The sequence below is a fragment of the Globicephala melas genome, chromosome 19 (assembly GCF_963455315.2).
Source record: "Globicephala melas chromosome 19, mGloMel1.2, whole genome shotgun sequence".
NCBI lineage: Eukaryota > Metazoa > Chordata > Mammalia > Artiodactyla > Delphinidae > Globicephala > Globicephala melas.
Genome location: NC_083332.1, coordinates 1,656,836 through 1,669,414, shown reverse-complemented (window position 1 = coordinate 1,669,414; position 12,579 = coordinate 1,656,836). Strand labels below are relative to the sequence as shown.

The 12,579-nt window shown below is 44.3% G+C and overlaps 1 protein-coding gene across 5 annotated transcripts in view; it reads left to right on the top strand.

The window, feature by feature from the left end:
• The window catches only part of LOC115848067 (zinc finger protein 805), a 47,912-nt gene extending 35,886 nt beyond the window's left edge, over positions 1-12,026 (top strand). For 2 of the 5 annotated variants that reach the window (XM_070044399.1, XM_060289466.2), the window contains 3 exons: positions 4,110-4,205; positions 8,005-8,148; positions 8,666-12,026. In XM_070044399.1, the coding sequence (XP_069900500.1) occupies positions 8,082-8,148; positions 8,666-10,632 (2,034 nt within the window). In that variant the 5' untranslated portion in view covers positions 4,110-4,205; positions 8,005-8,081 and the 3' untranslated portion in view covers positions 10,633-12,026. The remainder of the gene's footprint in view (positions 1-4,109; positions 4,206-8,004; positions 8,149-8,665) is intronic. The other 3 variants (XM_070044400.1, XM_070044398.1, XM_070044401.1) reach the window with 2 other exon arrangements.
• Positions 12,027-12,579: the final 553 nt, after the last annotated feature.

Below are 12,579 nucleotides of genomic sequence, written 5' to 3'. Positions count from 1 at the left end.
ATTGCATTGAATCTATAGATCAAATTGGGAAGAACTGACATCTTGACAGTACTGAGTTTTCTTATCCATGAACATAAAATCTCTCTCCATTTATTTTGTTCTTTGATTTCATTCATCAGAGCTTTGTGGAGTTCCTCATATAAATCTTGTACATATGGGCTTCCCTGGTGGCGCAGTGGTTGAGAGTCCGCCTGCCGATGCAGGGGACACAGGTTCGTGCCGCGGTCCGGGAAGATCCCACATGGTGCGGAGCGGCTAGGCCCGTGAGACATGGCCGCTGAGCCTGCACGTCCGGAGCCTGTGATCCGCAACGGGAGAGGCCACAACAGTGAGAGGCCCGCGTACCACAAAAAAAAAAAATCTTGTACATATTTTCTTAGATTTATACCTAAGTATTTCATTTTGTAGGAGTGCTAATGTAAATGATAATGTGCCAAAGGGCAACTAATCTAAGTCTGCTTTCAAATAACACTATATCACTTCACTGGTAACATGAGACCTTATAACAAAATAATCTTAATTCTGTCCTCCCATCCTTCATATCATTGCTGCCATTTGTTTCACTATGTAAGTGCATATATAATGGGAATATATATTTTATACATATATAAAAATAAGCATTTATATGTATGTATGTATATGTATAAGTGTGTGTAAGCTATGTACATAAGCATAATTGAATACATTATTACTATTATTATTCTGAACACAATGTTACCTGTTAGATTGGTTAGACAACTAAAAGTTTTATCTTTACCTTCTTTTATTCCTCCTGCAGTATTCCTCCTTTCTATATTTAGATCTGAGTTTCTGACCTATATCATTTTCCTTCTCTCTACAGAAGTTATTTTAACATTTCTTATAAGATAGGTCTACTGGCAACAGATTCCCTCAATTTTTGTTTCTTTGAGAAATTCTTTATTTCTCTTTCAGTTTTGAAGGATAATTTCACAGGGTGTGGAATTCAAGATTGATGAGGTTTTTCTCTGAACACTTTAAATCTTTCAACTCTCTTATGTGATTTCTGAGGAGAAATCATATGTAATTCTTGTCTTTGTTCCTGTATAGGTAAGATGTTTTGTTTTGTTTTGACCTTCGTCTTCTTTCTGGATTTTTTCTTTATCTTCAATTTTCTGTAGTTTTTAAATGGTATGCCTAGGTGTGGTTGTTTGTTTTTTTTGTTGGGGGACGGGGGTGGGGGTAGTGGGCATTTATCATGCTTGGTGTTCTCTTGGGTTTCTGGATCTGTGGTTTGGTGTTTGACATTAATTTTGGGAAATTCCCAGTCATCATTGTTTCCTGTATTTCTTCTGTTTCTTTTTCTCATTTTTTCTCCTTTTTAAATTCGCATTACTTTATATTACACCTTTTATGGTTCTATGGTCCTTGGATATTCTGTTTTTTTCAGTCTTTGTCCTCTTTGCTTTCAGTTTTGAAGGTTACTATTGATATATTCTCAAACTCAGAGATTCTTTCTTTAGCTGTGTCCAGTCTACTGATAAGTCCACCAGAGGCATTCTTCAGTGTTATTTGATCTGTAGCATTTTTTTTTTGGTTCTTAATTAGGATTTCCTTCGATGTGCTTACATTCCCCCTCTGTTTTTGCATGCTGTCTACTTTGTTCATTAAGCCCTTAGCATATTAATCAGTGTCATTTAAAATCCCTGATCTGATAATTCCAGCATCCCTGACATGTCAGGTTCTGATGCTTGCTCTGTCTCTTCAAATTGTGTTCTTTGACTTTTAGAGTGACTCATAATTTTTTTTGATAGCTGCACATGATATACTGGGCAAAAGTAACTGCTGTAAATAGGCCATGATGTATTAGGCAAAAGTAACTGCTGTAAATAGGCCTTTAGGAATGTGGTGGGCGGGACTTCCCTGGTGGTGCAGTGGTTAAGAATCTGCCTGCCAATGCAGGGGACACGGGTTTGAGCCCTGATCTGGGAAGAGCCCACATGCCGCGGAGCAACTAAGCCCATGCGCCACAACTACTGAGCCCGTGTGCCACCACTACTGAGCCTGTGTTCTAGAACCCGCAAGCCACAACTACTGAAGCCTGTGCACCTAGAACCCATGCTCCACAACAAGAGAAGCCACCGCAATGAGAAGCCCGTGCACTGCTGCGAAGAGTAGCCCCCGCTCACCACAACTAGAGAAAGCCCACGTGCAGCAACAAAGACCCAACACAGCCAAAAATAAAATAAATTAAAAAAAAAATGTAGTGGCAGGGCAGGAGGGAAAGAGTGTTCTTATAGTTCTATGATTTGGTCTCAGTCTTTTAGTGGGCCTATCCCTCTGGACTGTGAATGTCACAAGTGTTTATCTCCTCCACTAAGGTAGGACAGGATGGCCAAAGTTGACTGGAGTTGGGTATTTCCCTTCTTCCAGGCCATTTAGGCTCTGATAAAACCCCAGCAGTTTAGGATCTGGTTAACTAGTTTCTTCTGAGGACAGGCCTGGTTAAAGAGAGTGCTCTGATATATTTCATAATTGGTTCTTTTTCCTTCCCCCCTGCCAGAAGCCCAAGGGGATTTTTCTCTTCTATTTTTTGTGGGAACTTGGTTGAGCTTCTGGAGAGAAATTTCATAGTGACTGTATCCCTGGAGGTTTTTTTTTACTGTCAGGGTTGTCTGCACTGAACCTCCACCAATCCATTCATTATCGTTCAGGTTTTCTATCCTGGCGCTGGTTCCTGTGGCAGTTTCTGCTCATGAGTCTCTGCTCTTGTAAGCTGTGACTCACTGTATTCCCGGTGTCTCCAGTCCTGGGGATAGCAGTTTACCTTGTTTCCTCCCCTCTGTTATTGATCCAAGAAGACTTGTTGACTTTTCAGTCTGTTCATTTTGCCACTTGTTGTTAGGATGGAGTGGCGACCTGGAATCTCCTTACAGGCAGAACTGGAAACAAGAAGTCGACTAAATATTAGTTTTGACTTAACTGTTAGGATTTAAAAATTCCATGGCAACATGGCAGATTGATGAAGCACCTGGGCTCAGGAGCCACAGTTCAGTGAAATCTCAGAAAGTGACATTTGAGCTGAGACCCAAAGAATTAGAGTAATCTAGAACGAGCAAAGTAGGGAAAAAAACAGCCTTCCAGTTAGAAGGGACAGCACGTGCAAAGGCCCTGTGGTTGCAGGGAGCATGACTCCTGACAGCGGAAGAAAGACTCCTTCGCTTTCCACTGCCCTGTCCCTGAGCCCCGTGCTGAGCATGTAGCAGACAGGAGTGAACATTTGCTTAGTGATGACAAACGAATCCTGAGCTTTGGTTCAGGATCTGCAGATGCGCTTTCTGTGCGGGTCCTGGTACCTTTGCCATTGATTTATCTACAGTCTTTACCCCCACATCGGTTGATATATGTTTGGGTACACATGACAGACCAGCTCAAACAGTCTACACCCTGAAAGAAGCAGCTCAGAGGTGATGCTGGCTTCCAGGTTGGGGGTGCCAACCCAGGTATCTGTTTCTTTGCTTCCTTGGTTCTGATGCTCAGGCTGGTTCCCTCACAGGAGTCGCAAGATGCTTCTGGATGGCAGGAGCTGCAGGGGCCTCACTCAGCCCTTCCTGAAATAAAGCTTTCTTTTTACTCAGAGCAGCTGTCGTAGGTCACCTGCCTACCTTAGATACGGATGATGCCATTTGTGGGATGATGGAGACCAGGGCTTCTTAGCCTGCCAGGTTGGCTACTATCACTTGGGGAGCATTTAAAATCTGATGCCCAGGCCCTTCCCAGAGATTTTGTTTGAACTGCTGTGTGGTGGTAGCTGGGCACCCCAGGTGTTGCTGATGCATAGGAGGTTGAGGTCCCTGACTTGAATGAATTAGAAAACGTCTTCAGGAGGTACGTCTGAACGGTGCTGGGTTCTGTGGGACGGAGATCAAAGGGAGTTGGTGCTGTCTGTGCAGCCAGCACTAATGTCTACAGTCTTCAGGGACAAAGGATGGTGTTTTTACAGTTTGTTTCCTAGTTGCAGCATTTTGTTTGCCTAGATGGGAGCAGCTGCATTCCGAGGTCTCTTCCAAATCCTGCAGTCCCAATCTGGGTTGAGAGGTTTCTTTCTTCTCACCAAAATCCTCATGTTCTCTTTTTTTCTCTGTGAACAGGATGTCCTTTGCCCAAGCCAGAGCTGATCCACCCACTGGAGCACAGCCCAGAGTTACAGACGTGGAAGAGAGGCCTCTCCCCAAGCTCCTGCCCAGGTAAGTGCCAACAGCTGGCCAAGCGGGCATCACAGCAGGTTGCAGACAGCAGGAGGACCATTGCCTATAAAATTTGTGAGAATTTTCTTGTCATGGTCTCTCTGGAGGCATGGGATCTGTGGAACCTTTTAACCTGTGGTCCTTCTACCCCATAACACTCTCCACTGCTCCTGGGGAGGTGTGGGGCGTATCAGGTAAGTTCAGGCTCTCGGCTCCATGTACTTGGGCTTAAAAACTAGGTGTGACACACCACACAGCCTTGTGGCCCTGGGGAGGTTCCATGATCCTGTTGTGCCTTTGTATATAAGTTTGGCCAAGGTAAACCTAGCTGTTCTAACAGGTGTATTCCAAAATCTCCATGGCTCAGCACACGAAAAGTGTTTTTCTTGAACCAAGGGTGATGCGGATCAGTAGGAAGCTCTGATCACACAGTTATTCAGGGACTCAGCTACCTTCTGTCATCAGCGTGGGACCTTCAGGGTTCCTGGCATCCTCCATCTGGCAGAGGGAAAACAGAGAAGGGAAAATGTCACACCCACTTCCAACACATTGTTTCCACTCACATTCCACTGACAAGATACTCGACTTTGTCATTTGGTGCCTGGGGCTGGGATAGGAGGCTGAGTGTTTTCAAGGAGAGGAATGAAATTGTTTGATTAGTGTGGTCTGTTACACTCAGTCTGTTCCTGAGAAATTGTAGTCATAATCGTTTCTGTCTCATTGGGTGGTTGGAGGATGCAATAGATTATGTATGAAACTGCTTCTCACTTGGTCTGACCCATAGTGAGTGGCTCAGCAAAAGTAAGCTATTAGTATTATTAACATCGTGGGATTAGTGCTAGTGAGTAATGATAGTATCTCATATTTCCTTCTGAACTGCAAGTAAACAGGGCCTTTCCAACTATGCTCTCTATCTTACCCTTTCCCACCTTCTCCATCCACCCACACTCTGAGCGTCAGTCAGACACCCAGAAGCACTCCTCCGCCCTAGTCTTCCTATCCCTCCTGTTTGCTTAAACCTCAAGGCACCTCATGCTCAACATGCCTAAGAGGGGGCTTTTGACCTTGCCCGTTCCTCCCACCTCCCGTGCATGTTAGAAGGCTGGGTTCAGCCTCAGATAACTCCTCAACACCCCTGTCTCCACCAAACCCTCCAAATGCTGTCCGTTTTGCATGCACGCCTCCTGAGTCTGTCACCTCCACCACCAGGAGAAGATGTCCCCCCCACAACCTCGGTCCAGGTTTTCAGCTTTTGCCTGGGTGATGCCAGCACACTCCTGGCTGGTCTCCCCACACCTCCTCGGTGCCTCTAGTCAGCCCTGTCTCCCACGGTGGCCCCCGCAGCCACCAAGATCTTGTTCCCAACCTTCAGCACTCCCCCAGCCACAGAGCCCTCAGCACGTTTTCATGTCGAAGGTAGAGCTTGTGGGACTTCCCTGGCGGTCCAGTGGTTGGGACTTTGTCTACCAATGCAGAGGGTGCAGGTTCGATACCTGGTCGAGGAGATAAGATCCTGCATGTCTCGCAGCCAAAACACCAAAACATAAAGCAGAAGCGATATTGTAACACATTCAATGAAGATTTAAAAAATGGTCCACATCAAAAAAATCTTAAAAAGAAAATAGAGCCTGTATCCTTGTGTTGCTTGATCCTTAAACCCTTCTACATTCATCTAAATCTCTCATATGTGTAGCTTACCTCCTCACCTCCCTAGAGGAGATCTCACCCCTGACCAAGGCCAATTCATGTACCAGAGTCTAGGCCAAACCTTTTCAGGGAACTGCTGCTTCTCACCTTTTCTGCCTCTTTTGTAACAAAGATATGCTCAGTTGCCTCACATTCGGGGAAAGTAAATAGAAAATGCTTCTGCCTCTCTAATGGCTTCACACTGACATTGACTCTACTTTCCCTATAAAATCCATCTTCTTGGAGAAGCTGTCTCATTCTTGCAAGAGATGTCTACACTTGAGTCCTGTCCATCACATTTACTAAAATTTTCTTGCATGTTTTAAATGAGGTGTAACTCACACCCTGTGTTGTGTAAAAATCTTAAGAGGTTAACTTCATGAATGCTTGGGTATGTTTAACCCATGTAAGCACCACCTCAGTCAATATGTAGAATATTTCCAGCATCTCATTGGGATCTCACGCCCTCGATAGCCCCTTGTGCTTGGTAACCCCTATTTAGACTGTCGGCACCGATTCGTTTTGACTGTTGAACCCCATAGCATGCTGTCTGTCATATGTGTCTTCTTTTGATCATCATGTCTGAGATTCTTTTCATGTGGTTACCTGGGGTTGGAATTTGTTTACTCTTAATACGGTGTAATAGCTCATTGCTTGAAAAATTGCCCTTCATTGATCCATTCACCTCCTGATGGGCACTCCTGTTGTTTTCAACTTAATGCTGCTGAGAATATTCATGTTATGTTTTTTGGTGCATGTAAGCACTGATTTCCGTTAGGAATACATTCTGGTATGTGTGCAGGTCAGGTCATGGAGTAGCTGTATGCTCAGCTTTGATAGAAACTGCCAGACAGTTCTGCAGAGTGTCTGCCCCCTTTAACATCCCCACCATTCATCTATGAAAGACTCCATCTGTCCCTATCCTTGGCAGCTCTTGGTAATGTTCTCTTTGCTCTTTGAGGTCTGGGGGAGGTTCCTCTGCACCACAGCACTGAAACTCTTCCTTACACGGTCACTGCTTTGCTCCTAATCTTCAAATACAGCACAACCATAAACGATCATGAGTAATGGACCACAATTTACTGAACACACCTGGAAGTGTGCCCAGTGCTTTACAGACATTTTCTCATTTAGCTTTCACAACAGCCTATGAGGCAGAAACTGAGAGCCTCTCAGTTTTTCAGAGAAGGAAGCTTAGACAGGAAACAGCTAAGAATTTGTCCAACATTAGCTGGCTGGGTACAGGCAGAATTTGAGTTGAGTTGTTCTGCTCCAGAGCGAGCACTCTTGACCGCCACGCCAAATGAGCTCAGGACGCAAGACAGACTTTCCAGACTGTGTCGTGTTTGAGCATTTGACCCTCTTGGATTCTTTGCCCCTCTTCTCACTGGACCTTCATTCTCCTTCTCTGGTCATCACTTGAATGTTGGCTCATCGGGCATCTCATGGCTCATTCTCTTTACTCTTAAATGCTCTCCAAGGTTAATCCACACATTCTCATTCTCACACCTCCAATTTACATGCTGCCTAGTTAGGTCCCAGGTGTACATTATTGGACTAACGCATAATAAAAAATTAAAGCTAATTGATTGACTTTTTTGCCCTGTGTCTGGCACCCTCCAGAACATGGTATATGTAGTGTTTCACTTCATCCTCATAGCAGTCCTACAAGGTGGGCTCTATTTTTAGCTTTATTTTTCAGAAGAGGAAAATGAAGGCCTATGGAATTTGAGTGCCTTACCAGATGCTACAAAGCTAATATTGTGTTCTTTTGGAATTTGGGCCTAGGGTTTTTGTGGTCAGAGACCATGTTCTTAACCATAATACTCATGTGACCTCTAACTTTTGTTTAGTGGACCTCAGGTACGGGTTTCAGTTAATCATAAACCTTGGTTTTATGGGGACATTGTCATCACTGATTAATCAATGACCTTGATTAATTGATGTATTAATTAAATTATTTGCTCCTTTGTTTCTTTTTGAAAATAATATTCTTAACATCACCAAACTCCAGAATGAGAACATTACTCATACCGTCCTGTCTTAGTCTGGCTGCTGTAACAAGAATGCCACAGAGTGGGCAGCTCAAGTAACAAACGTTTATTTCTCGCAGTTCGGGAGTCTGGGAAATCCAGGATCAAGGGGCTGGCAGATCTGGCATCTGATGAGGGCCTGCTCCTTGGTGTGCAGATGGCAGGCTTCTCATTCTGTCCTCACATGGCAGAGAAAAGAAGCAAGCTCCTTAGTATCTTTTCTGGTAAGGACACCAATCCCATCTTGGGAGCTTATCCTCTCATGCATGGCAGTTCCCTGATTCTGGAAGATTCTGTGCCTTTGTTCATTGTATTTCCAAAGGCTGAAAGGGCCTTCCCATTTTCTCTATACGTCAGAAGGTCTGGCTGCATCTGGGAAGCCTGCATGACCTCTTCCTGTCTCCCACCTACTGCACTAAGTGCCCCTTTGCTGGCTTCCTGTAGCACCTTGAGATGTTCTGGCTTCGAGCACTCACCACACACAGTGTCTTCATTCCTCTGTCTACCTGCCCCTCATCTCCAGACATTCTGTCCCCTGCCCATGCTGTCCCTTTGGGTTTTCCCTCTAAAATTTTCAAGAATCTAAGAACCAAAAAGAAAGAAATTACACACCTGGGTTTCAGAGATTTGAAAACGCAGCAGGTACACAGCCACTATTTTCATCTTCTCACTGACATGGTGATTTAGTTTCTTCTGTGTTGCCATCACTTATATGCCTTTTGTGTATTGTATTCCCTTCAGGTGGCAACACAAAAGCTGATACCACAGAGCCTACCCCTTCTCACCGGGCGTTGTCTGAGGAAGTCTCACCCCAGGAACAACTGACTCAGCGAGCCTCAGGGGACTCCCTGTTGGGACAAACCAAGGATCAGGATGGGCCACTGGAAATGCATGAAGTCCACTTGAGACCAGGGATGGACCCCCAGAGGGAGAAGCTCTCTGGGAAAATGAGCCCTGAACATGGTGGTTTAGGGACACATGATGGTCTTCACTCAAGGATTGTTCAGCAGCGAGTCTTTCCAGGAGATATTCTTTATGAATGTGACTCACGTGGACCAGTGAAAGGACCCTTGATACATGAAGGGAAACACCTCTATAAGTGTGAGGAATGTGGGAAAGTTTTTAACAAGAATTGCTTCCTTGTTCGACATGAGCAGATTCACTCTGGCGTGAAGCCCTATGAATGCACAGAGTGTGGGAAAACCTTTATTAAGAGCACACACCTCCTCCAGCACCACATGATCCACACCAGGGAGAGGCCCTATGAGTGCACAGAGTGCGGGAAGGCCTTCAACCGCAGGTCACACCTCACGAGGCACCAGCGGATTCACACTGGAGAGAAGCCTTACAAGTGCAGTGAGTGTGGAAAGGCCTTCACCCACCGCTCCAATTTAGTCTTACATAACAGAAGCCACACTGGTGAAAAACCCTTTGTGTGCAAAGAATGTGGGAAAGCCTTTCGAGATAAGACAGGTTTCCTTCGACACTACATCATCCACACGGGAGAGAAGCCCTTTGAGTGTGTGGAGTGTGGGAAATCCTTCAACCGCAGATCACATCTCACCTGGCACCAGCAGATTCATAGTGGAGTGAGACCCTTTGAATGCAACGAATGTGGGAAAGGCTTTTGTGACAGCACAGACCTCATCCAACACTATGTCATCCACACTGGAGAGAAGCCATACAAGTGCCTTGAGTGCGGGAAGGCCTTCTACCGCAGGTCACACCTCAAGCAGCACCAGCGGAGTCATACCGGGGAGAAGCCCTATGTGTGCGGTGAATGTGGAAAGGCCTTTACCCACTGTTCCACTTTTATCTTACATAAAAGAGCCCACACTGGAGAAAAACCCTATGAATGCAAAGAATGTGGGAAAGCCTTTAGTAATCGGTCAGACCTCATTCGACACTTCAGCATCCACACTGAAGAGAAGCCTTATGAGTGCATGGAGTGTGGGAAAGCCTTTAACCGTAGGTCATACCTCACCAGACACCAGCGGATTCACAGTGGAGAGAAGCCCTATGAATGCATGGAATGTGGCAAAGCCTTTTGCCAAAGGGCAAACCTCATTCGACATGCCATCATCCACACTGGAGAGAAGCCCTACGTGTGCACTGAATGCGGAAAGGCCTTTACCTACTGCTATACTTTTATCTTGCATAAAAGGGCCCATATTGGAGAAAAACCTTTTGAGTGCAAAGAATGTGGGAAAGCTTTTAGCACTAGGAAAGACCTCATTCGACACATTAGCATCCATGCTGGAGAGAAGCCCTATGAGTGCATGGAGTGCGGGAAGGCCTTTAACCGCATGTCAGGCCTCACCAGGCACCAGCGGATTCACAGTGGAGAGAAGCCCTATGAATGCCTCGAGTGTGGGAAAACCTTCTGCTGGAGCACAAGCCTCATTCGACACTCCGTCATCCACACAGGAGAGAAGCCCTATGAGTGCAGTGAGTGTGGAAAGGCCTTCAGTCGCAACTCATCCCTCACTCAGCATCAGAGGGTTCATACTGGGAGAAACCCTGTCAGTGTGACAGATGTGGGAAGAACCTTCACAAGTGGGCAGTCCTCAGTCAGTCTTCAAGAACTCCTACTGGGGAAAGACTTTTTGCATGTAACGACTGAGGAAAATCTTTTGCCAGAGGTAGCATCTTACTCAGAATCTGATCATTCATACCAAAGAGAAACCTCTCATTTTTCTTCCCCATGAGAAAAGCTATTGCAGGATATCAGTTGTCATCTAAAGAGTCATCTTAGAAATGGCCTCAGCCTAGAAACTTATTCTGTATCTGAAAATTCACACAGGAGAGTGATCCAATCTTTATTGTGCACTTAGCAAAACCCGCAGCCACATCTTTCTCCTTAGCTTACGCTACAAAATTATCTCAGGGATATTTGTAAACAAAAGAGGAGGAGACGAGAAAAGAGAAAAATGCAAACACAGTTTTCAGATTTCAGTGATGAGCCTGTGGCAATTTGTCATCCCTTCCTTAGTTTAGTTGAGGCAAGGGGAGTGTTGTTGCAGAGATCAGAGGGCCTTGTTCCTTTTATTTGTCTTGAATATACATGCACCTGCTGTCCAGTGTCAGGAGAGTTAGTTGAGAATATGTCTGAAAATATTTACTGCAAGCCAACTTTGTTCTACAACATCGTCTTTATCCTTGAGTAGCATATGTCTTTATGAGAAATATGAAGGCTTGACTTATGAAATACTTTCATATTTAAGGAGATAAAGATGTATGTATGAGTGGGCCCGTTTTACTGCATATTTAAGACTGATTTTTTGAGAACATACTGTGTCATGTGTCTTTAACCACCCAACACTCATACTTAATCTACTTGTTCATTCTTTTTTTTTCTGTGGGGTGACAATGACAGTGTAGCTGTGCGACCTTTCCAGATGAATCCCAGTTCTTCCCTCTGATTCCTCCTTAGAGAGGTTTCTTCAGGTCCACCTCAGTGACTTTCTAGAGGTTGAATTAGAGCCAGAACAAAATAAAACACATAGCTAAATTAAGCTAAAGGATAATGATACATGCAGAGAGGTAGTCTCATTTTTAATCTTACAAAAGATTGTGTGAAGAGTCACTGTCAAAGAAAGTGACTAGAATTTTAACAGATGATATGAGCATGTGTGGGTGCAGGTACATGTGTGTTCCACAGTTGTTGCCACTGGCTTAGTCCCAGTATAATGACTAAATGACTAGTATCTTTTGTCAGGGTATTTTGAAATTACTTCTTTGGAGTTTTGGTTTTTTTTGTTTTTGTTTTGTTTTTTGGTTTTTTTTTTTTTTTTTTGAGCAACGTGGTAGTATTCCTTCATGTTAAGAAATATACTGTACAGAAAGACATAAAAATAATCATGCATTCACTCTGAACCCTCCTCAGGGCCTTTCAAATGACTGCATGTCTAGTTTTGTATTCCCATTGAAGGCCAAGTCATTTTTGTTATGTTAATCCATGGCATTATTGTGAAGGCCCCTTCTTCATGCTTTTCATGTCTTGTCTAAGAAGTCTTCAGCAAGCTCTAGGTCCTGAATATTTTCTCCTAAAAGTCTTATAGTTTTACCTTTTATATATATATATATATATATATTTTTTTTTTTTTTTGGTACGCGGGCCTCTCACTGTTGTGGCCTCTCCCATTGCGGGGCACAGGCTCCGGATGCGCAGGCTCAGCGGCCGTGGCTCACAGACCCAGCTGCTCCGCGGCATGTGGGATCTTCCCGGACTGGGGCACGAACCTGTGTCTCCTGCATCGGCAGGCGGACTCTCAACCACTGCGCCACCAGGGAAGCCCTTACCTTTTATATTTAAATCTCTAGTCCATGTTGAATTAATTTTTGTATTACCATGTGAAGTTTAGGTTGTGTTTTTTGCCTCAGGATGTTCAGTTGTTCTGGTACCATTCGTGGAAAAGACTGCCCTGCCTCTATTGAAGTGAACTTAGTAAAAAATAAGTTGGGCATATTCATTTTGGTCTATTTCTGAGTTCTTTATATTATCCCATTGATCTGGGTATTTAAACCTCTGCTAATACCACATTATCTTGAATACTGTAGCTATCATTAAATCTTAAAATTGGGTAAAGTGATTCCATCTTCTTTATTGTTTTTAAAAATTGATTTAGCTTTCCATGTCAATTTTTCCTTTGGTT